General features: G+C 39.2%; 1 protein-coding gene across 1 annotated transcript in view; it reads left to right on the top strand.

Moving 5' to 3' along the window:
• Positions 1-20,348, top strand: part of UPF3A (UPF3A regulator of nonsense mediated mRNA decay) — a 28,290-nt gene extending 7,942 nt beyond the window's left edge. Inside the window, 8 exon segments of the mRNA XM_072849818.1 lie at positions 3,518-3,624; positions 5,626-5,724; positions 5,820-5,930; positions 9,397-9,452; positions 9,544-9,702; positions 11,490-11,650; positions 15,091-15,385; positions 18,906-20,348. Of these exon segments, the coding sequence (XP_072705919.1) occupies positions 3,518-3,624; positions 5,626-5,724; positions 5,820-5,930; positions 9,397-9,452; positions 9,544-9,702; positions 11,490-11,650; positions 15,091-15,385; positions 18,906-19,079 (1,162 nt within the window). The 3' untranslated portion in view covers positions 19,080-20,348.
• Positions 20,349-25,965: the final 5,617 nt, after the last annotated feature.

Below are 25,965 nucleotides of genomic sequence, written 5' to 3'. Positions count from 1 at the left end.
CAGTCAGGCTTTTATACACTAAGCACTCTGACATCTTAACTTGCTCATATGTCTCTGATATGAGAACCAACTCCTTATTTGTAGAAGTGGCTCCATCAGAGAAGGAACCTGTAATTGCTAAGCATTGTCATAGCTGTGTTTCTACAACCTTCTACCCTGATAAATAGCAACAATAATGGATAGACAATCCTATTTTATTGTGCTACTGTGCACATCAATATCCTACTGTGCACAAGCATGCTTTTGTATTTTTGTATGTTTCTGCTGATGTGAATGAAGTTCTTGAAAATGTTAATAATGTACAGCAACAACATTGGGTCCCTTATTTGCAAGGTAGATTCTAAATCTGCTTTCCAGAGTCCCGTTTACACATTTCAGACTCAGTTTTTTCTTACTAATAAATGCTTAATAACCATGCCAAATGTTTCTCTGTTTCAAAAGATACTCTGATAAGCCTAAACTGAAAATGTTAGAAAAATACTATGTTGTGTACCAGGAAAAGATTGTGTTGCCAAAGCAGATGAAACAGATGGCGTTGATGTACAAGCTAAAGGAAACAAGGAAGGAATAACTCTTTGTATTTTCAGTTCTATTTCACGATGGTTATGTGCCCAACCATACAGTTCTAAGTTACTGCAGAAAAAAAAATCCAGCTATATGATGAAGCTGTTTGCTGTGCACTGAGGCAGAGAAGTGCACTGAGACAGAGAAGTGCCACAATAATGTAGTGGCTGGGACACTTATCTGAGTCCCAGTCTTTCATCTATGGGAGGTTTTAGTGTTTTACAAAAACTGAAGATGGATAAAACACCAAAATAGTTGTTTAGACTAGGAACTGAAACTCAATTCTCAATCTCCGATAATAATAACTGGGCTGAAAAATAATGCTCCCTCAAAATTCCTGTTTTTGTCTTGTGAATCTTCAGCACTTCAAATGTATAACCATATCAATCTCTAATATCAGGCCTCATTTAATTTAAACATCAAAGAATGTGAAACGTAAGAATAGTCCTGTTAACATGACGGAGAACGACGTTTATGTCTTCCTGGGAACCACCAGTTATCAAAGAGACTTCTTTACTGTTCCAGCTGTTAGACAGCACAGAGACATTTCTTCCAGCACAGCTATAGATCGCCACAATAAAATTTCCTCCTTTACATACACTTGTAGGCCTTTTTTAAAGATATTTTTTAACTGTATGTAATTATGAAAAGTGTTACATTTAATCTTTTTTTTTTTTTTTGCTTTGAAACTGAGGAGAAGGAAGCTGGCTTGTTTTTTCTGCTTTCCATCTTGGTGGTAACTCCACAGCCATCCTCAAGATACCTTGTGTTGCACGTGCAGACTGGAGGTTTGCAAATCTGATCAGAGAGGACTCTGCAGGGTTTGCAGAACCCCATGACAAAACACAAACCACATGCCACCATGCTTATTTGGTCAAGCTGTCTAGAGGTTGCTTGCAAGCGGTCCATAGCTGTGTGGCATCTGTGTAGGCTGTGGCAGATGAGGGAGCATGCCATGGCTGTAGTGGCTTTCAGTACTGCTTTGTGTCAGCAGCGTAGCCCTAGCCATGCCCTAGCAGGCGTTTTTGTGGTTGCCTGCTTACAGTTCACTGAATGCTATTAACAACCTAGAATATAAAAATATAGTGAGTATATATGGATGAAATAGCTCTTCCGTAGAATTAGAAGGTTTATCCTCTGCATGCTGTAGAAACACTCCATAGCTGGTATTTGCAAAACATCTAAATGAAACAAGCCCTCTAGTTTTTTGTTAAACATTTCTCCTGGCTACAATATCAAACACAAATTTGTGCGTTTACAAAATCATTAGTTAGTTATTGACAGCATTGCTCTTTATGGTCACCTTCTAACACCCAGAGTGGAATCCATATGGATAAACATTTGAAAAAGAAAAAATTACTTGGTTTGTAGTAACTGTGTTGCTTTGAGCCGCCACATGTGTGGATCCCGTGATCCAACCCATATTTTTGCTCTTTCTCACTCATTGTGAAATCAGATTCTGAAATAGCTATGGGATTGAAATATGGTTGCAACTGTGTGTGTTTATTGTCTCCTGCTGCTGGTGGTGAGTTTGAAGATAGGCCATGTGTGGCAATAGTATTATGAACATAGGTATTTTAAAGTTATGAGCTTGTGTTCAGGTATGTTCCAAAACCTGGCGTAATACGTAGCCATCACAGAATCATAGAATGCTTTGGATTGGAAGGGACCTTTACAGGCCATCTAGTCCAACCCCCCTGCAAGAGCAGGGACATCTTTCACTAGATCAGGTTGCTCAGAGCCCCGTCCAACCTGACCTTGAATGTTTCCAGGGATGGGGCCTCCACTACCTCGCTGGGCAACCTGTTCCAGTGCCTCACCACCCTCATTGTAAAAATTTTCTTTCTTAAATCCTGTCTAAATCTGCCCTCCCTTAGTTTAAAACCATTGCTCCTTGCCCTGTCACAACAGGCCTTGCTAAAAAGTCTGTCCCCATCTTTCCTGTAGGCCCCCTTTAAGTACTGGAAGGCTGCTATAAGGTCTCCCCGCAGCCTCCTCTTCTCCAGGCTGAACAACCCCAACTCTCTCAGCCTGTCCTCGTAGGAGAGGTGCTCCAGGTGGTGCTCCAGGTGGTGCTCCATCATTGAAGGCAGTTTAAGCCAAACTGGTTTATATCACAATTGCAGAGGTTTAAACCATGTACATGCCATGATTCACAATAATTGGCTGATTATGGTAATTCATTAAATTACCTCAGTTTCATAGTGGTTGGTGGTGTGCCAACCCTGAGGTTTTTATCAGGCACATTAAACATTTACCCTTGGAGTGGGATCTATGGCAATAAATTACTGAAGAATCAGAATTATTTTAGGTAAGTACCTATTCTTTCTTTTGCTAGAAATGCTTTGGATTTTCACAGTAATTGGTCTTCACAACTAGACATTGCATATATATTCATAGTCATGTATGTCAGATGGAGCTTATTTATTTGTATATAATTCAGTGGATTATCTTGCCAATTATTAGATTATTTAATCTTTCTTAAAGGTGGAAATCTCTTGAAATACAGTGACAGCTTGGCAACTGCCCTTTCACTGGGAGCTTTTACTTACCTTCTCCTGTTTCAGCGACAGAAGACTTTCTTAGCATGCCCAAGAAGTTCCCCAAAAGCACTGCTGTTACTCATATCTCTTAAATCATGAAATATTAGACTTAAAGCTTTGATCCTGCACAATGAAAGCATATGGTCTGCAATTTAGGGAGACAAAACAAACTAGAAATATTTGTCTCAGTTCAGAATGAATTTCACAGTTGTGTCCAAGAACTCAGTTGTTCAGTTACTTTTTGCATATATATAATGAAATATGTATATGTAAAGACTTCGATATACATGTTTAAGGTAGCCATTTCTCAAAGGAGATGAGAATTGCACTGTGATCCTTCTAGTTTTACTTTTTTCCTAGTCCTGAACAGAATAGTAAATAACAGAAAATAAAACTGTTTCTTGTTGCAGCCTTTATCCTCATCTCTACTCAAGAGCATACATTAACTTTAGAAATCCTGAGGACATCCTTCTTTTTAGAGATCGCTTTGATGGCTATGTCTTCATTGATAATAAAGGTTGGAGTATTTGTAAGATATTAAATGTATATGTATACATAAACCATTTTAGAACATTAATTAATTTCCTTTTTGCTACTTATGCCAGGGTTTTTTTCTCAATATACAGTTAATGACATAAAAATATATTAAAATCTAGCACTTAAAAGATAATGAAGTGCAAAATATATTTGTCCATGCAGTCTTGCTTGTCTCTGTGGTGTGCATGCTTTATCTGCATTCTTGTACCTTAAGCAATACACTATCAAGATCCTGTTCAGGCAATTGTCTTCTGCAAGCTTCACAATTAATCACAACAGTAACTGAACACATTGCAAGCATGAATTGTTACATCTTCAGTGTGCTTCTGTGAGATAAAGTTGTGCCACTTACTCCCATTTTGAAAAAGCAAGATGAAAACTTGACTTCATCATTTTGGTTGCCCACTTTGAGATATGTACAGCTTGACTTTTTGGAGCATTTGCAGACATCTTGAGTTGAGTTCCAAGAACAACAGCGACAAAATTGGTTGCCATCTTTAAAATGTTCAGTCTGCAAAAGTTTGCCCAACAGTAAAGAAAAACTCTATAATGTAGGTGTGGATAAATCCAGGTCTACAGTAGCAGGAAACTGCCATAGCCAAGAAGTGGTGCTGTTCCTTTAGCAGTTCCTTGCCTCATTCACTCATACCTTCTGTAAAAAATTGCATGGGTTGTATAAAACAGACATAGATTTGGGGGTTTCTTGTATAGACATTGTCTATTCTGTACACTCAATGTTGCAGAGGTCCTGTGAAAAGTAGTGCTGTCCACTCTTACTGGAGAGTTGATTTCTAAAGACGCTGTCTGTCTAACAAGTTCCTCTTCAGCATTTCCTACCTGAGATACTTTACAGGCTTCTGACTTAATCAGACTTGGATGGATTTTCCTAGAGATGGAGAACAACACATTCCTCGCAGTGTGTGATTCCCAGATTTCAAATTCTAGGTGTTTTAGATGAAAAACTAGAAAGTAACTTTTTATGATTCTGCCAAGACTTTACTTTGTCTAAATTAAGCATGTTCTTCAGTGTTATGCTGGACTGAAGCCAGAATATTCTGTACATTGTAAAACTGAGCTTGGACAGAGCTGGCCAGTTTGGCATGATTGTTTGTGCAAATAAAGACCACAAGTTTTGATCAAAGCTGCCCTCTGGTGAGGCTTGCAGTGGCATTGCATTTATGAGGCTAAAATTAAAACAAGGATTACCAGGTTCAATAAGGTTAACAAATGCTCTAGCAGATTTAAGCCGAGTTTTCAGTGGACTTGAGCAAAGTGTAATCTTAAACCTGCTGCAAGTGGAAACCAGGCGAAATTCAAAAGCTACATACAGTTCTGACTCCAGTCCAATCTAGTATTTAAAGCAGAATTCCGAACAAAGAATCCATGCCAGTAAACACAGGCAAGAAGTTGCGTAGTCCATCACAAACAGAAAAAAAGTTTCACACAGTTCTACATGCTGAGTTTTAGAGTTTCGGTTCTTAAAGAAGGTGGTATGTTTTATTATTGCCTATTACCCAGCATTTACTTATTTGTTAAGCTTTTTGGCAACAAAACTTTACAGAAGCCACTCAATTGTTTCAGAATAATTTCCCAGTAGTACTTATCACTTGTCAGGCTGAGATTTTATGTAAATTTTTCTAATCAATGAATAGCTGTGAAGAATTAAAAGGGAATTATAAGTAATAACGCAATAATTTTATTGTGCAACAGTAGTCATCTTCATTTTTACAGTCTTTGTTAGCATGTCAAAAAAATATTTAATGTTTATGTATATAATTAAAATATAAATTTATTTTCTTTTTAATCTAAAATACTGCTACATGTAGTTTTTCATTAGAAGTTTAGGATGGGATTGTAGAAACATTCACCTTTGATTTCAAGTAAGACTGGCCAACACAAGTTTCAAGAGTTTTGAAAATCTTACTTGAATATAAGGAATGTTTCTCCTCCCTCAAAAAATTAAGCATTGATCTCTTTTAAGGTTTGGAGTATCCTGCAGTGGTTGAATTTGCTCCATTCCAGAAGATTTCTAAAAAGAAACTAAAGAAGAAAGATGCCAAAGCTGGGAGCATTGAAGACGGTAAACATGTTTTCTTGGCGTCACAGTGGAAAATAGATTCCATTTCTGTCATGCATTGCAAAGTATTAACATAATTCAAAAATTTTTCTTCACAGATCCAGAATATAGGAAATTTTTAGAGAGTTATTGTGCTGATGAAGAGAAAATCTGTGCCAATCCTGAGATTCTTTTGGGAGAGATTGAGGCCAAAACAAGGGAACTCATTGGTCTGTTTTCTTGATTTTTCTTATTATTGAGAATATTAAATATCTTATTTTTATATCTTTATGGTATTACCTGCAGGAGCTGACCTGTTCAGCCTAACAGAGATTGAGATTATTGCAGTTAAATTTTTGTTATCCAGCTGAGTAGTGACAGGAAATGCCCCACCTGTTCTTTTAAGTCTCTATGCATGGAATCACTTGACTTCACTGGAAGTTTTGCATGCACAGTGGCTTCACAAATAGGTCCTTAATACTTCTGAATACTTACAAATACTTCTGAATACTTACAAATACTTCTGAATACTTACAGATGTATTAAAAGAGGAAACATTTATTTTTAAAAGATAAAGTAGCTGAATACTTAACAATTGATCCCTGATATTAGATGCTTTTATTGAGAAACATGAAATGATCTCTCTGTTCTCACGGTCAAGATTCTGCAAAAGCTTTGGAAGTAAGGCAACACCTTGTTTTCTGTATGCATGCAGCATGACTTTCACAGTCTCAGGGGGAATCTTTAGTAAGATCAATACTGAAATCTTCAATGCCAGTATGCAGCTTTCAGGATGACATGGAATATTGATGTGCTGTATCTCCAAGTGACAACACTTACTCTTCCCTAGGTGTAACAATTGAGTAGGGGAAAAAAGCGACCTTTGCTATTCTTTCTTTACAGTGTAAAAGTAGCCACCTCTTTTGATTAGAATCACAGAATCATTTAGGTTGGAAAAGACCTTTAAGATCATCAAATCCAACACCTCTTTTAAATACCTCCAGGGATAGTGACTCAACCACTTCCCTGGGCAGCCTGTTCCAATGCTTGACAACCCTTTCGGTGAAGAAATTTTTCCTAATATCCAATCTAAACCTCCCCTGGCGCAACTTGGGGCCATTTCCTCTTGTCCTATTGCTTGTTACTGCTGTTTGTCTGTTTGTCCCTGCCTGTGACAAGCACTTCTGTAGTGGCATTAATTATTCTTCATATGCATAAATTAATAGTTGACTGGAGAGATTTGGAACTTAAACAATTTAGAGAAAACGGAAATGTTAGAAGTATGGACATTTAGATAATTCTGTTATCAATAAAACTTTTTTGTTGCTTTTCTAGATAGGGAAGTTCCCCAACAATTTTTCTTTACCCCAAATCTTCCCTAATATTTGACAGCAGAATAAAAGCAATGAAAATTTTCTAAGAAGTTTACAATTCACAATTTACAAAAAGTTTACAATTTCAAGAAAGGCTTATTTGTTTAAAAATATTCTATCAATGAAAATTATTAGTCTTGAGAGTTGCAGATTTCTGAGTAACTATTGGCTGAAGGCAGCTTTACATTAGGAGTTTTAATAGTTTGTTTCTTTTAAATCATAGGAAATCAAATTAGTTGCTTTATTTTTTCTGCTATTCAAAACTGTGACCATTGCTACTTCAGTGGCTAGCATGTTTATAGCAAAATTATACAAGGGTTTAGTTGCATGTCCAGTTTCAAAGGTGTTACTCCTACTGAAGTCAAAGAAAGACGTGCCTAGGATTTTGTTGGCAGAATTGGGCCTCACATTCTCAGCATTTCTCCAGGTAGTGTTACCACAAACCAACATGTTTTATGCATCACATCAGATGTGTTAGCTCATCAGTTTCAGTGTGACAGAAAGATATAAAACAGATTTTCTCTGTAACAAGGTGAAGGTAAGCTCATTCTTCTGTCTTGTTTGTAGAGAGCAAGATAAAATATAAAAGTTAATTGCTGACAGAGGTCTTCATTTTATAATTTATTTTCTTTTAAAATTTCTTAAACATTTTAAGAAAAACCTCTTATTTGCAGTAAGGCCCTTAAATAAGATGGGTAAGATTCAGGTTTCATAAACATTCTTTTTTGCCCTCCTCTTTGGATAATAGTAATCTCATTGCCTCTCTCCCTTGAACTTCAAGTTATAATTTCTGATGAAACCTCTTACATCACAGCCTTAGTCATGACTAGGGTCAAGTTCTGGACTCCCAGTGCAGTTTGTCCTTTCCTCAGACCCTCCAGTTACAATTTGTTATCACTTTCAGCATGTAAAAGTGCCCAGAGGTGAGCACTGCTTAGACAGGGGAACTTACGGGAGTAGGAGAGAGAGGCAGAGCTGCAAATCCGAGAAGCTGGTAGGGAGGGTGCTGGGGACCTAAAATTTGTCAAAAATTATGGGCAGGTGGTGGTGGTGGTGGGGGTAGCATGGGGAATCTAGGGATAGAGGGAGGAAGATCTCAAATCAACAATCTTTTTTGGTTGTTGCTTTTGACCAGTGATATTTGATGAAAATAACCACTGAGTCCTATCAAGCCTTCCCATGCATAACTGCATAACAAGGTTTTATTATTAATGAATGGGTTGCCCCCAGGATATTCGCACTTTCAAGACAAAAACATTCAAATCTTTTTGGGATATAAATTGTGTCTAGATTTTGGTGATGCCATTTCAAAGTTGATGAAAACTTTATTTCTTCCTTTTCTTTTTCTTTTTTTTTTTCCTTCAAAATTCTGTCATGCATTCCAATAGTGAAATTTTTTTCTGGTTTGAGGAAGAGTCCTATAAATAAGTGTAGAGCAATTTCTAGTAGTAAACATTTTCTGTAACTCCATCCTGGGACATCTAAGACTGACAAAATTTGTTGTAACTGCTCACAGCCATAAGTACATGAATTCAAGTTTGATTCAGTCAATTCAGTCATGAATGCTATATATGATACAGAATTTGATTATGTCCTCCAAGTTATTGTAGAATTTGAGGATGGTTCAGGCAGGTGGCTTAGGCTAGATTCCAGAGTGTAGAGACAGCTCTGTAATACAAATGGCTGTGTGATCCAGTAGATGAGGCATATTTGTTGTTTGGGAAGCCAGAGTTTTATTGAATCTGCTGATACTTTGCTGTGTAACCTGGGACAAATTACTTATCTCTTACTCATGCCGTTTTCCCATGGAGAGGTGAACACTAAATGGTAGTTAAATGGAAACGTTATATGAGAATGAAAATGTTACCTTCATGATGTACTTTGAAATCTGGGATTGAAAAGTGCTATGTGAGATTACAGCAATGTGGGCTGTATATGAACAGCAACATAGCTAGGTTTTGATGTACAGAATTAAAATGTAGGAATAGGTTCTGAACAGATTTCTTTCCTTTTTGGTAAATAACTGTTCGATGAGCAAGACAAAAAAGCTATTCTCTGAACTGAAAAGATACAATTTTTAATTAAACGTTAAATAATCATGCAACGTATCTCTGTTGCTTCTAACCCTAACAGCAAAAAAACAACAAAGTGTTTCTAAAATGGAATTATGGGAATGCCTTCAAAAATATATAAAATAAATAGGTTTATTGATTATTTAGCTCCCTTGCAGATAAAGCTAGCAAAAAGGGGTTAGTACTGAAGTAAAGAAATGAGTACATATTTTAGGAGTTGAACACTATATCACAAATTTTTTGTGTTTTAGCTAGAAGAACAACACCCCTTTTGGAATATATTAAAAATAGAAAATTAGAAAAGCAGGTACGTTCAGACCTTTGCCTGAAGTTCAACATTTATGTTTCACATGGTTTTCCGTTGGACAATTTACAATTAATCATTTTGAACTCTTCAGAGAATACGAGAAGAGAAAAGAGAAGAACGAAGGCGGAGAGAATTGGAGAAGAAACGTCTGCGGGAGGAAGAGAAAAGGAAGCGCAGAGAAGAAGAAAGACGTAAAAGAAAAGAAGTGGAGAAGCAAAAGAAGATTTCTGAAAAAGAAATAAGGATCAAGGTACCTTAATGAAAAAATATTTTTCTGTTGAAGTTATTCAGAAGTTCCTTTGGTATCTCACTTATACTGTTTATGCAGTGTACTACAGTACAGTGTGGAGATACCAAACCAGTTTTGACTGGAAGGGGAAGTAATGTAGGTAAAAAGTACAACTAAGTAGTGTCGTTGAGAAGTGTGACTAATTACCTTAGGTACAATGATGTGCTGATGCAGTTATGGCAGGTAACTCACACATCTTTATACAACACTGTCACATTCTGTGCTGACGTAACCTGACAGAACCAAATTTTTCTGTGCTAACATGTTGGAAGGTTATTGCAAATATGACTTTAACATTTTCTGTGATGTAAATCTTCATCTAGCCATATGTGCTGAGATTTTTTTGTGCTTATGCTCAGAACTGATGTATTTTAATAGTATGCTTTAACCAAGTTATAACAAAGTCTTGCTAATTTCAGGCTGTGCTGCCTTATAACAATCTGAACGGATGTGCTTTTAATGACTTCACTTAGGCAGGTGTATTTTGTGCTATTATATCTGGACATTTAAAACCTTATTTGTATACGATTACATAGATAAAAACTATTAATCTGAACTAAATTTTGAGGTATTGGAAAGGTTTTATAGGCTGTTTTGAAGAGGAAAATTGATATAAGAGTCTGTAGTTTAATGCAAGGGCACACAGGCTCGCTCCAGATCTTGTGGTGGGGAGAAGCCACAGAGCTGTGTAGTTCTTTCCTCTTCCTTTTCTTCCCGGACAACAGTTGCCTTCACCTGGATGTAAAAAATAGTAAGTTCTGAAGCCAAATTACAGATTTTTCATATTTAGGCATAAAGAAAAACATACTAGAATTTCAGAAGAAAAGGGAGTTACTCTTTAAAATGTATTACCCAAACCTGGTTGTCCAAAAGACCCCAGTATTTATGACTTATCTGTCACAGTGTGACCTTGAAAGCTAGTTCTGTCTCCTAAAGAAAAGGAAAACATTACCTGAGAGAAACATTATAGAAGTTTTAAATACTGGAGAAGAATAATGTGTGCTCATTTCAGAAAAACTGGTGGAATGAAAAGACTGATGAGATGTTCTGCTTATCCTTGAAATGTTAGAGAAATAGTTTGAGACAGTTGGTCCTTCTATAAAGATTATTCCTGTAATGTTGGACACTGCTCAAGCCCTGTGTGGGTTATTTGTTGTGAAAGGAACAGAATTCTTGGAAATCTTAATCTCCAAGGTGAAAATGCAATGTGATCTTTGCTGCTAACATTATAATTTTTTCCTCAGTCTGTTTTTCTGTCAGGGTATATTTATACTAAGCACCTACTTCTATATACCAGTCTGTCCCAAGTAGTTCATGTGTAACACATTTTATATATAATAGTTCATAGAGTGAAGTGTTAATCTTGCTCGTTTTGTCTTAGAGGTTCTGCTTTTTATGTTATTGTCAATAACATTAAGCTCTGTTGTATGATTTCTAAGAAATTGTAGACCATAATAATATCTTTATATATAAAACTTAGGAGAGAAGAGTAGGTAAGTGCTTTCTCCAGTATTCTCAGCATATTTAAAAGTGTGCAGTTGAATGCCTTTTAATGATTGTCACTCCTTAGCAGAAGTAAACTGCCCTCTTTAAATAACTTTTTAAATTTTATACTTCATAAAATATATTCCTAGCAATTAAATATCTTTGATCTTAATAGGGTTTTGATATATTTAATACATTGTTAAAACGTCTATTACAACAGAGGAGAATAATTTTACATCATAATATAAACAAATATTTCTTAGCTTCTTAAGAAGCCTGAAAAAGGAGATGAGTTGGCCAGTGAAAAGCACAAAGAAAAAGGTGAAGAAGCTGACATTGAAGAAAACAAATGGGATAAATCACCTGGATCTGGGAGTATAAAATCCAAATCATTGGAGGGTTCGCTAAAAGAACTTAAAGAAAAGTAAGTAATATTTATCTTTTAGGCTGCAAATTAGATCCTAAATGTTTTCATTTGAAGGCTGAAATGTGATATAAATGGTGCATTGGCTGGGTGTTTTGTCAGCAAGGAACTGATTTCATTCTGTGTGTGAACAAATCTCTCACTGTCCTTTTTGTAAAAGGTGTTTAGTAACAGCTTACTGACCTGATGGCAGTATTAGTGGATGCAATTTGTTGTTTGTGAAATGTTTTGAAATCCCAGATTGGAAGGATTTCTGCGTGAAAAGTCATTCAGAGTTTCATTGTTATTTCAGCTGCTCCCCATCAAGAGCTCAGGTAAGGCCCTCCTTCCATTACTGATATCAAAGACTAAATTGCCTGAGATGCTTTACTCTTCCATCACACTTTCTGCATTTTTGCTGCAATAAACAGGTAAATGTGTTTGATAAATGGGACAACAGCAGAATAGTTAAGGTGCGAATGACAGCCTTACGATAGATACGTTCAGAAGGCTGCCTCTGTCTCCCACTGCCTTTTGTGTTGCATATGTAATAGCAGGAACAGGAGGTATAGCCCAGTTCTATAACTAGCATAGCCTGGAAATGTCTTACAAATGTTTTCGGCAGCTGGTTCTCTCTCTTGTCCTTTGACATGTGTGTCCCATCGCAAGCAGGATTCACCTATAAGGTATGTAAGATACATAATTAAGAATAATATGCTGCTGAGGTAAACAATAGTTTGTTCTTCAGTAGAGTTTTTCAGCCAAGCTCTCAAAAGTACTTTGCAAAATGAAAGAGCTGAATCTGAGATGTCATGTATATGTGCAACTTGTACCTAAGGACAAGCTTGAGCATTTAAATAATTTACCTAAGGTATTATATACACAGTATTAGAGGAAGTTTGGGATTGTGCTCTAGGAGCATTGCAGGCTACCTGCCTGTTCTGAGTAGTTTAAATTTTACCTTTGTCCCCTTAGGTTCTTGATTTTTATGAAAAGTATGCAGGAGCTGCAAATGTTCTCCTAATGGCAAATACAAAATAAAGAAACGTTGAAAACTGGAAAATAAAGTCACTGAATTTGCTAATTGAAGAAATGGTTCACCAATAATATCGTGCATGCGTTATTCATCTTTTTTTGTCTCTGACTAAGGACTTCAAACGTGGGCTCAGTGTTTCAATATGTTGAGTATGTCCTGAAAGATGCTGACATCTATTCTCTAAAGATCCTATTCTCTAATGGAAATGGAAAATATTCAGCAACTCTTTCATTGACGTTCTTCAACAAAGGAAACAGAACAGGGTCAACAGAAACACTTGCAGGGGCAAGTCAGTTGTTCGCTAATACGGCTTTTTATGTATTAAGCTTTTGGTGGTGCCATATAACATTTTTACTGTTGATCCTGTAAGTTTAATAAGGCATTAATGTAGATTTTCCAGGTGTAAAACAGAATCCTTTTGGCTGCACAGGTACAGTAAGTATTACCTTGTCTTTCCAAGTGCTCATTTCATCATGATTATTAGTGGGTGTGATTAGGTAGCAAGCTATGAGCTATTATTTCAGCTGGATCGAGAATTAAGTTCTAACTACTTTGTCACTGACTCAGAAATCTTGAATTGCCTGTTTGAAACCATGTTTAGAGGCTCAGTAGCAATAGCTTTCTACCACAGACTAAAACCTCAGTAGGTGCACGAGAGTACATGGTCACATACGGATCTGAAACTATACCAAACAGAAGTATGCTTCCATTCCCTTTACTTCCATTCATTTCTGCTTTCTCTTTCTCTGGCTGTGTAACTTTCTCATCTACCTATACTTTGTAATTACTTACCCTGCCATTTCCACTCTTGCCTGCCTGGTCGCTGTGACTGAATTTTAGAAAGCTACTGTAACCACTCTTGAACTGGAGTTTGTGACCCTGTCACCTGCCTCCCTCCAGGCACATCCATTCCTTCCTCACCCACAGTAACAGGCAGGCAAAGAGTCAGGTACCAGGCAATGCTACAGCAACAAATTGAGATGTGTCTTTCTGACTTTTTGGAAGGTCACGCTCTGAGCCTTGCTAGGACCTGGAGTTAGTGTCTAGACTAGCATATTAAATGTGAAACAAAATAACTTGTAGCCACATACCCCTTGAGAGCTAACATAGTGTTTTATATATATGTATCTATGCTACAGGTACAGTATCTCTGTAATTGTGATTGATTCAGGTGTCTGTGACAGCTGGGACGTTGCTTCCACTTAGTGAATGTGTTATGCTTACCCAAGCACAGTCTTGCGAAATGCTGAATAACTTACCTGTCATTCAGGTTTTGTTGCTGACCTCCAGTTCTTCCTGAGATGGGGCCCTTGTCTTGGCAGCCCTGCCAATGCCCAAGTTCATGGCAGAGGCTGACAATTTTCACATTTCTGTTATTACAAAAAAAAGTTATATAGAAAGATATACTTCTATTGGTATTAAACCATTCTAAACGAGAAGCATATCACTATTTGATCACTACACTGTTAGAAAATCTCCATCCTCTCTGATTGTCTGCTGATTCCCAAAATGTGAGCAGACTGTCAAAAGCAACTTTCCTGTTTCAATTTTAAGTATTTATACATATGTAATACATAAAAAGAAACTGCCTGTATTTGCTCCTTTTAAAGTTCTATCTATTCTGTAATCTTTCTTCATTATTTGAGTTTGGCTGTATGAAAGAAGCACCTGCTTGCTGAACAGGAACAATGAAGTGAATAAGGGAGCTGAGCATTGTATCAGACAGGCAGCAAAATGTTGCAAACTAATAGTCTTTATAACGTAAACCCTTTGCAGGATAGTAGAAATTAAGTACTATGTTGTGGTAAGGTAATGGTCTTTCGCCTAAATAAAATAAGCAAAGGTAGGCTAAATTACTTAGAGACATAATGAACAAAAGCCTGGAACATAAGTATTTGTTTTCACAAATGCCTTCTGCAAGTTGCAATGTCAGTGAAAAATTTTTGTTAAATAGAGTCATAAAACTTTACAAATTGATACATGATACCTGCACAATTCCTTAGGGCCCTGAATGTTCCCATTCAAGGCAATACCTATATACATGAGTCACCTGAAGAACAGGCCACAAGAGCTAATCATGCAGCATGTATTTATGTGAAGAGTATTGGGGAACTATTTATGGGATTGGAAAGAGGGATGAAAGTTGAAGAATGGGCCTTCCACAACAGTTGCACAAAAGTCCAATTTTGCTTGTAAAGCTTTGTCTGCTATTTTGAACTGAATGCATAGTCAAGGGCTGGACATACATGGATGAGACATTCAGCACAATTGCACGTAACCCCTTTTTAATGAGAAGAAAACAGCCTTGCCATACAATTGATCTAAATACTGTTGAAGTCAAAGGAAGGCTTTGTATTGTATCCTTCAGCAGCTTTTTTTTACTGTTTATTGCTTGGATTTTCTTTCTTTTTATACATACTCATAGGTCACAAAATGATAGTGACAAAGAGCAAAGAGATTTGGAGAGAAGATTTCGAGAAAAAGAACCTGAAAGACAAAGGTATCGATTGGATGATGGGAGAAAGCAGAGAGCTCACTATGAGTTTGACAAGTTTATGAGAAGGAATGAAGAAGAGCTGAAGTGGGGGAAAGGATACAACCAAGACAGAGGAAAGAAAGGGAACTACAACTACAGCTTCACTGTGGAGGCAGTAGACAAACTGGGTAAAGAGGACAAGTGTGATGACATGGCATCCAAAAAGGAGCGCATAAGAAATAAGGTTCTTTTATTCATTTAGGATAATCTTTCATTAGTTAAATATGCTTCAAGATCACAGGTTTTACTTTTGCAAACTCAGCATAAAGATGCTTTTTCAAAAAAAGCAATTCTTTATTTCATTTTCAGTAAAACCCAGACGACTTTTTATTGTTATCAGAGGACAGGTCACAGGTCTCTGCCGTTCATATTTACAACGTATAGAAGACTTTCTGTCTTCCTTTCAACCCTAGCATTTTTAGAACGCTGTTCTTGGAAGCCTTGTATTTTATGAGTGTATTAAAAATTGTTATACTTTCTGTAGTGAAATTTAAAAACTGTGGCATACTAGTCTTTAAAAAATGTACTTGCATTACCCAGCTCATAAAGTAATTATATGATGGATTGGCCAGGCGTTGCTCAGTAGAGGAAATATAAGGACTTAAATAAATAGGTAATTCAGAGACCATTGTATTTAGAGGGTGTGAATGTGCAAATTCTTCAGTATTGGATATCCGCCAGTATGAAAAGGCTGTCGTTTGGTTAGGACAAATTATCCTCATGGTCGTTGTCAGGAAAAGAGCAGGTGCAAAACCAGTGCAAGCGGGGCCAGTAGCAGGGTGTGTAGAAGAGCCGTCCCTTATTTGTCTCCCAGAGACACGGGCATCATTAGTCTCAGACTCTCTGATTTCATGGATGTGCCAGGGTCTTTTCAGGAGGCGGCTCTCCTTGTCACCCTCATTCTCTCTCCCTTCTGATCCTAGATTTTCCACAAAAGATGACCGAAACACTGTTTTGTGTAGAAATTTATTCCGCATGTGAAACTCTTCTTTCAAACCAAGTGACTGATCTGTGATGTGGGCTAAGGCTGACAAGGAGTAAACTGGTCAAGTGCAGAGTGAGTCTGTATGGAGTGTGCATAGAGCAAGTCCAGGTGGACTCGCTCTGCGTGTCAAGTAAGTCACCGTGTGTGAACACAGAAAGCCTGGTGTGCCCCGCTTTCTGTTTATGCGAAGGTCAGCTGGGCAGTATGGGTGAGATTTATCTGCATATACACATTAGCCACTTCCCACGTACACCAGCGGCTCAAGCTGTAGAACAGTCAGAAGAATGGCTAGTTCAGAAGCAGGAAGATGGGAAAAGCAATTTTCCTCATGCTTGCCATGCTACTCTTGAAATCTAGTGAGATATCTGCAACCTTGGAACTGGATGGTGGGTCTTGGGGGCCTTTTGTCAAGCCTTAAGAAGCTGCCTCCTTTTTATTTCTTCCCATTGCACTTCTGGTAGCTTGCCGAGGCTCTGGATTAGTCCACACTTCAAGTCCTAGATTTGTTCCCTAAACAAAATAAGCAATATCAGTAAAGTTTTTTGCAGTGTGGTGACTTTTTTCCTTAGAGTATTTATGACATAGATAAGAGTTAGGGGCTGAGTTTTCCAACTTACCTATAGAATTAACAATCCAACACAAGTTTTTAGGCAGAGATCGAGCTTCTTTCTGAAATTTGTAAGAATTAATTAGAAAATGGGAAATTTCTGGTGTAAGTAACAGTTGTGCTAGCTTCCATGCAAACTGTGAGGTACAGAGTCTATGATATGAAAAATCTTTGGACCTTTTATCATAAACTTTCCAACGGGTACTGCTTGTCAGAGGATCTAGTTTTATGCAGCTGTTTGTCATGCAGAAAGATGTATGTTACACATTTCATACCACACTACAAAGCACTAACTAGAATGACCTAGTTGTATGGCCCAATAGTGAATCTTGATATCTGGTCTAAAGAGAGAGAGAGAAAATGTCGTGGTTTAACCCCAGCTGGCAACTAAGCCCCACACAGCTGCTCGCTCACTCCCCCCTGGTGGGATGGGGAAGAGAATCGGAAGAGTAAAAGTGAGAAAACTCGTGGGTTGAGATAAAGACAGTTTAATAGGTAAAGCAAAAGCTGCACACACAAGCAAAGCAAAACAAGGAATTCATTCACTCCTTCCCATGGGCAGGCAGGTGTTCAGCCATCTCCAGGAAAGCAGGGCTCCATCACGCATAACAGTGACTTGGGGAGACAAACACCATCATTCTGAATGTCCCCCTTCCTTCTTCTTCCCCAGCTTTTATATACTGAGCATGACGCCATATGGTATGGAATAGCCCTTTGGTCAGTTGGGGTCAGCTGTCCTGGCTGTGCCCCCTCCCAGCTTCTTGTGCACCTGGCAGAGCATGGGAAGCTGAAAAGTCCTTGACTAGTGCAAACATGTCTTAGCAACAACTAAAACATCAGTGTGTTATCAACACTCTTTTCAGCACAAATCCAGAACATAGCCCCATACTAGCTACTGTAAAGAAAATTAACTCTATCCCAGCCAAAACCAGCACAAGCAAAAAAGACAATGGTGAAGGAAGAAGAAGGAAAAAGGGAAAATGTATATTGGGAATAAGAAAAAAGAATGAAAGAACAAAAGACTAGAATGACTTCAAATTATGAAGGCAATTGAAAATTAATATAGTTTGATGTAGGACAATTTCACTGCTCTGCCACTGTCTTAAAATAGGCTGTTTAATTTTGTTTGCTAAACTTCACACAAGGCTTTGGTCCAAACGCTCAGGTTTTGGTGAACAGGTTGCTTTACAACATTAAAAACTGGTATTTGTGAGAGTAAAATACTCTTATGAGGAAAAGACTTCATAAGCAGAGTTTCTAAGCAGTATGTTTTATTATTGAAATTTCAAGAATAAAAAGTGCTCTCAAGAGCTATGGAACATCACCATTTGCAAGTTTGAGGTGTCTTTTCCTTGTAAACTTGCTCCTTCTTCCATTTTCCAGTGATCAAATCAGCGTGTGTATGATTGGGTCACTCACAAAGCCTGCGCATGTTCAAACTGTACTTACTTTGTTTATTATCAGTGGGTGAATTCCCCTGCTCTCATACTCAGTATGGAAGGCATGATGAAGCAGAGCAGTAACTGCAATTTTATTTTGGTATGTACAATGAAAACGTGCATTCCATGTTTAAACTGTGGTAATGATTCATGACTTGAAGTAGCAGTGCACGCATATTAATTGGTCAAGTTCAGTTGAGGATAATTTTCTAGCTGTTACCTGCTAAACTATTCTCTGGTTTGTCTTATTTTTTTATGCTTATATTTAATATTTGTCATTTATCTGTGGAGTTGCAAGTGCACAGGCTATTGTTCTTCCCAGTTGATGTTAGTGAAGGCAGCAACATATTTCAGAGTTTTACCTGTAATCCCATGTTTGATAATTGTCTGCAGTATTTCTCCTTGTTTACATCAAATGTATCATAGGTTCTTTAATTTTTACAGCTTTCTTAATTTATTCAGAATGCTTGGCTCCCAAGAATAGTGTTATAAACAAGACAAATTAAATACTCAGTCGATTTTCATTACACTCCATTTTTTTCCTGGGTCTTATGAAATGTAAAGTGATTTAACACAAAATCTACTTTCTCCATGAACATTCATCATTTTAAAATCCCACATATGTATCCCACACAGGTTTCTCAGAGCGTTAACCACATCTCCTTCCTTCTAGGATCGCCCAGCCATGCAGTTATACCAGCCAGGAGCTCGCATTCGAACACATACGGGATCTACAAGTAAAACCTATGACTGCAGTGGGAAATCCTTTGAAGATGCTCTTGATAAAAAGTATGAGGCAGATAATTCAGCTGGAGGTGGTTCTGAGAAGAGTGAAGAAGCAGAATAAAACAAACTGGAGGAAAGACTTGTGAAAAGGGATGAACTTAAGATTCAGTGTCATCACAAAAAATCCATAGGGCTGTTTCAGAACTCCACAGGCGATTGCACCAACAAAATTATAATAGCTCTGCCTCTTACTTTCTGTAAAATAAAGGGAAGAGTGACTGGAGACGTATAAAGTATCTTACAGCAAAGGAATATAGTTGCTTTTTTACAAAAAGCAGAGCAAACACTATTTGCCTAATTTAAAAGCAGTTCAATATTTTATTAGATTTACCTTGAAATAGAAAACCTCTAATAGTTTTAAAGGAGTATTTATATAAGACTTTTCAGAAGCTATTTCACCTTTTCAAGTCTAAAGAAATGAAACGTAGATTTGCATCAGTTTGAAATCTGAGGCACTTTAAATGTATTTGGTGCATGACATGAGGGTCACAGGACCCCTTCCTGCAAACGGCAGCGGCAGGGGCTGCTGCAGGCAGTTGCAGTCGGACTCGGTGGGACCAGCCCTGGGAGGAGGCTCTGGAGCCAGTAGGGTTTGCAGGAGGAGGCCCGCAGTTTGCACAGTTGTGAGGAATGTCCGTTGGTATCCGCACCTCATTGTGTTTACGTTGTTTTTCAATTAACTATAGCGTCAGATAAGTGTTATTAAAGCTACGAGTATGTTGTTAGAGAGTTTGTCATTTTCTGAGCCACTTTTGCCTTTTTTTGTTTTAATAGATTCTTGTGCTTAAAACAGGAGAAAGCTAACGCAAACCTCATCATTTAAACAATATATCTGGTTTTAATAAATTAGCTGTTTTTTATGGTTTTGACACTGACTTTTAAAAAAAAAGTGGTTGTACAGTGATGACTTTTTATATGCTAATGTTTCATATAAGTTGCAGTTGCAGGATTTGGAAAATGTACGATACATGAACGTTCTGCAGTTCTATTTAAAAAAATAAACACACATGAATGTCAACTGCAAACTACCATTTTGTAAGATCTAGGCCAAATTCTGCCCTCCACTGCAGGCACATATATATATGTGTATGTATATCTCTCTCTCTCTTCCATTGGTTTCAATGATAGCCGTGTGTTTACGGAAGGGCAGAACATGTTCATTTATCTTTCATGGCTGAAAATCTCTCGGTTGTCTGAAACAGAGACCTGCTTTGTCATTGAAGTTAAATAGTAAGATACTAATTTATTTTTACATCCTCTTTGAACATTTTATTATTAAGCATAACATCTAATTGTTCTAGACTGAAAAATTATTGTATTTTCCCAGATACTAAGCATTAAATAGAATAAAAGCAAAAAGATTTTGACTATGATTTTGAGATGTGATCTTCTGCAATTTTTTCATCTGTTACTCTAGAAAAATTAGGTAAGATGCCATGCTACTTGGTATTCTTCAGAAGGAGATAAAAATACGGTTGAGAAGAATTTTAATATCAGGCTATGTAAGCGATCTGCCAACTAAAATTACTTCAAGCTTAAGTAAAACTGCTGTTAGAGAATCATTTGGGTTTAGCTCCATCTAAAGTTTATCTTGTTTACTAAGTCTATCCTGACTGCAGAGAAAGGATTTTGTGTTGGCATCCTGGCTGAGTCAGGTAGCGTTAGCACGGGGCAGGCTTTCCCCTCAGTGAAAGAACCCAGCTTGGTCCGAGGAGAAGGAGACTTGCCAGGAAAGTTCTCCCGCAGCAGAGCCGCACAGGGCCAAGATCTTCGCCAGATGAGGGTCTGCTCAGAAGCAAGTATTTCCCACCCGTTTGATGCCCAGGGGGCTGGAGGAGGGGTCTCACTCCCTCCGTGAGAGGGACCCGCAGGACCCAGAAAAGCAGCAGTTTTGCACGTGGTCGAGCTTGGTATCTTTTGGCTAACAGTGGCTTTCAGGCTACTCCCCACCTTCACCCGAGTGCCTGGGTTATGAGTACCTCTTGATAGCATTACAGGAAATTAACTAAACACCGTTTATTTAGCAGTAGTTTTCCACTTGGGGCTTCTTATTTTCCATCTCTTTTAGTTACCAGAGAGTGGATGTCAAACCTCGACTCAGTAACTGTCAGGGTTTAAACAGGTCAGGCTGCCATGCCCTCACTGACCGGGATTCCTGCAGCCCCCTTGTTCACTTATTTTTGCTTGCTTGTGAATGCAGCCTCCTGCACAGGGGGGCAGAGAGCCTGGCCTTTGAATTCTGTATTCACATGGAAGGAATATGCAGGACATAGGGATTTGGACGAGGAGAGAGCGCTCATCGGTGTCTGCACCACAGCCACATCCCGAGGAGCCCGGGCTGCCTGACGGCTGGGCTGTGCCACTTGAACTCTTGGGACAACCTCTTATTCAGCAGGTACCGGCACCGTTCCCCCACACCTGAGGGGGCCAGCAGAAGGTACCGGCCACCACCAGCAGGATCCGAGCCTGCCTGTAGCCATGCAACACCTGCCACGACAAGCTCAGGAGAGATGGGAGCAGCAAGGCAGCACCGGGAGCACCAGCCCAGGACGCGAGGGAGTGCTGCCCGCAGGCTCTCTGCTAACGTGTGACCCCGAAGAGATGAGAAATGTCTCCTGCCAGCAGAGAAACACCCCTGCTGAGCTTCCCCTCTTTGTGCTGATGGCCATCGCGGGCAGTGCCAGCAGGACGGTGCGTGCCTGTGGCAGCAGGGATCGGATTTGGGATGGAGGCTTGTACAGCCTTATCTGTAGGGAAGACTGCACCCCTCACCTGACCGGGGCTTGGGGGGCACTGCCCGCTGGAACTGAGCGTGTACCGCATGGAAACGCTGCAAAATACAATGGCCAAAGAAGCAGAATGCATTTCCAAGTCCGTGCCCCAATCTCTTCTGCATGGGGATGCAGCGGGGCCTGAGCCTGCTCCCCTCGCCGGGGCGGCCAGGCGGGAGGAGCTGCCACCTGCGCCGTGCTCGCCCGTTCTTCTGCGCTCCTCCCCATGACGCCAAGTATAGGCAGGCTCGAAGCCTGTCTTTGTGCAAACTCAGCGTGGCGTGAGAGCTTTATTGCCACAATAGTAACTTTGTTTTGCAAATTCAGCTTTGCTGTAAGTAGATACAGCATCCCTGCGGAATGGGAATTGTGTCTGGTTACATTGCAGCTGACTTTGGTGCCATCTGTTTTCTCACTTTTAAAATACAATGCTCTACGTTTAATAAAAAACTTCACCAGCTTGATAGCTTCCCTGAATGTGTGTTGCCCTGTTTCTTACTGAGCCCTGAGGTCATCGACATCCAGCAACATGGAAATCACCCTGTGCATCAAACTGGAGTTTGGCTCCAGTCTGTCACGAACTATTGAGTTAAGGGAAACTGATGTGGAACGTAAATATTCAGTTAAAAACCCTGCATTTGTGCCTGTCACAGGTTTAAAGACAAGCTTATTCAACTCCAAAACATAGTTCTGACAACTTCACATTCAATTTTGAAAAACATTCTGCTGCTTTTTTAAATTTAAAATCAAATGTCTGTAAGTTGTTTTCAGAGAGTCGTCGGAGGTCGATGGCTCACCTCCCCAGCCATGGTAAGCCAACGCTGCTCTTCGTGCTGCAGGCAGTTTCTCTCTATTTGCAGCACTAGTCCTGAACGGCCCAAACGAAGGTGTGAAATGTTAATAGGACAAAAACCACTGACTATGCACAAAATTATATTGAACATCAAAATAAAACATGCTTAAAAAAGAAACAAAATTAAACTCATTTAGTGCTCCCCCCACAAACCTGATGTAATACAGAATGTTAAAAATCAGTGGGAAGTGTGACTTGCAAGTTGGTGGTGCTGTTTGAGTCTTAAATGATGAGAGGAGAAACTTAAAATGCTCAAGTGATTATTATTTACTTATAACTGTTTCCTTTGAAAGAAAGAATATGTGAAACAAATGGGAAACCTCTTGAGCCTTATCTGATAATTTCCAAGTGACTTAAAAGAATGTGCTCTGGCTTCTCTGCATCTGCTTGGACTTTTCATTGAAGTTCATCAGCTTCTTGAAGACTGAAAATGCCATCTTCTTCTTACCAAGAGCTGGTTTCTCTCTTACCAGTTTAACTCTCTCCCAAACCTCTTCACTGCTGCATAACTAAAAAATAAATATTTTCCAGATATATTTCATGACTTACACTTCATTAGGCCACATCCTTGTCTCCTGAACGTGTCCCATTTGCATACTGCATCTACGACTATGTAAATACTATCAGAGGCTCATTACTGTTACATATATAAATATTATAGTATTTTGATTGAAACGGACACAAACACAGAAGACGTTGGACTGCAGTTGTGAATGCAGTGTTCTTTGCTCAATCCAACTAGCAGCCTTGATTAGGAAAATGAAATACTCTCCAAAAGAGTAAAGACTAACTTCAGAGGGGTTTTAGATGCTGGTACAAAAATGGCATATTGACTCATGGTCAATCCCTAATTGCCTCCCAGCATGTGCAGAAGGCAGGAGATACAAAAAGATGCAGAAGTGGGAAGCTCTTTTTTTTTTTCTCTTTAAAACTGTTTATATATTCTAAAGTCAAATATTAATATTCTGCATAAAACTTGCAGGACTTTTTTTTAAAATCAGGATCTCAGTTGCCAGCTCTTGTGAACAGAGAGAAAAGTAACGCTAGAAGGATCCAACGGGCCAGACAGAGGGTTTAGGTTATCCACAGCATGAAGGACCTGGCCTGCTACTACTGATCTGTGCCCAGGTCTGTCTTGTGCTGCTTTCCATCTCTGGTTACCGCAGAAATGCAGATGGTTCCACTGAATGGGACTGACACGAAGCTCCACCTCATATTCTTTCTTACCAATGAACTTGAATATGAGCACTGATATCTGACATTACCTGCTGGAACTTCTTGCATGTTTTTGACAGCTGTTGAAGGTCATCAGCATCTAGAAATGACAGTATGTGTATAATTACATTCTCGGGCATTCAGATGAGGAAATCGTAATGCCTCTGACATAAATTAACTGTCTACTCCAGCGTGTTGTTGCCAAAGACATTCCTCACCCGCTCTGTGTTACAAGAAAAGAACAAGACAAAGCAGAATAAACACAAAATAATCCGCACATAACCTGATTATTTTAAAACGTGATCATAAATGCAATAAAATTGGGCTAGGAATATGTCAGTACTTCAGTGTTAGGAGGAAAGAGTTGGGACTCGAGAAGAGACAATTGCTGTATATGTTGATGAGAAAGAGGAAGGATGAGCTGAGGACAGGCTGGATGCTGGCTGTACCTGGAATTGCAGAGAGGTTGGGCACGACTGTGGTTCAAAACTTGCGTGAAGCATTGACGCAGGCTGGGTGGAGAGCAGCTACCAGCCTGGTCCTGCTGGGGACCCCGCAGCCCCCCTACACATTGATCAGGCAGACCTACGACGGCCTTCAAGCAGCAAAGAGGGTCTGCAGCTGCCACAGCCATTTTTCAGTGGTATAAAGGGAGAGGGGGGCATTGCTGTTCAAAGTACTTCTCTTTCACAGAGCAAGGGAGAACAGAAAAGAGATGGGAAGATGCACTGGGTGCTGCATGGCCTCACGTTGCAGGCGCACAGTGTACAACAGCTCCCACTCCCCCGGCTGGTCCCAGCTCCTGGCTCTGGACCCAGCACGCAGGAGGCTCTGCAGGATCAAGGTTTGAACGTGCTGCCCCTGAACAAGCCATTCACACAGGCCCAGAGGTATTTTCCTTGCCTTTTTAGCCCTTTTACCGGACATAACCACAGGATAAACGCCCTGCTGCTGAGGGAGAGAGGATCTGTCAGAGCCCCGTGTGTACCAGAGGCTCTGCAGCCTCCTCCTGCCCACTCCGAGGGGTTTGGCTGGCTGTGCATTTCCTGGCTTGACCTCGGACCTCCTCGTCCACTACTGACCCATCGGTGAGGGCAGGGCTCCTGCCCACCCTGGCTCCCAGCTCCCGGCTCCCCTTCCCTTGCAGAGCAGCCGTCTCTCCGCCGCTCCCCCAGCTGCTACCAAAGAGAGAGGACTCGCTCCACTGACAGCAACCTTGTTTAGTTCAGAGTTGGGTGTTCTGCCTCCCCTCCCCTGAAAAGCTACAACTCAAGACACTCCATTGAAATGAAATTAAACACTCAAGAGAGGTAATTTAGCCCTCCACACAGGGCAAATTCCAAAACAATTAAAAAGGGAATATTAAATGTGATTAGCTTAGGGATGTCAAATGGAAAATGGAAACGCTTCCACAGCTGAATAGACTCAGTGTTGTTTCCTTAATTTATAACACTATCCTGCAATACAAACATTGAAGTTGATTGTGTATTGAAAACTTTTTAAGTTCCTTATCTAAAGATCAAATACCTAAGAAGAAAACACTTGGAAATGTGTTACATAGGGTAGAAATGTATTCAATGGGTATTTAAGGCATACATCCAATGACTTGTGATTTCTCCATAGCTACAGTGGTAGGTAACAGGTTTATTGCACTATTCATTACAGTCTTTACCACGTAGTAAGAAGAACAAAAAGGCAATTCCAGAAAGTAATTTAGAGGCCTAAAAGAATGACATTAAATAAAATAGCTGTCTTGTATGACTATACTCCACGCCTTCAAACTGTTGACATTTTCAGAGAGAGAAACTTCACAGGTGAATGAGATAATTTTTTACATTTTGCTTAGGCAAAAAAGATAATCTAGAACTGCAAACTATATGCAAGCATCTCTCACAATAATATTAACTTAAAGGGGGGAGACTCATGAAATTTTAGCATGATTTCATAAATCAAATGAAATTCCTAGATGTAGAGAAAAAAATTCTTAGCAAGTTAGGAAAAAAGTTTAACCATACAGTACAAAAAAGTCTTGTTCACTAGGGCTGAGACGGCTTCTAACACTTTATGTATTCTCTGTTTGCTAGTGCAATACTTGCTCTGTAACTGCT

This window comes from Ciconia boyciana, chromosome 1, assembly GCF_034638445.1.
Source record: "Ciconia boyciana chromosome 1, ASM3463844v1, whole genome shotgun sequence".
Classification (NCBI taxonomy): Eukaryota; Metazoa; Chordata; class Aves; order Ciconiiformes; family Ciconiidae; genus Ciconia; species Ciconia boyciana.
This window is presented reverse-complemented; position numbering and strand designations above follow the sequence as displayed.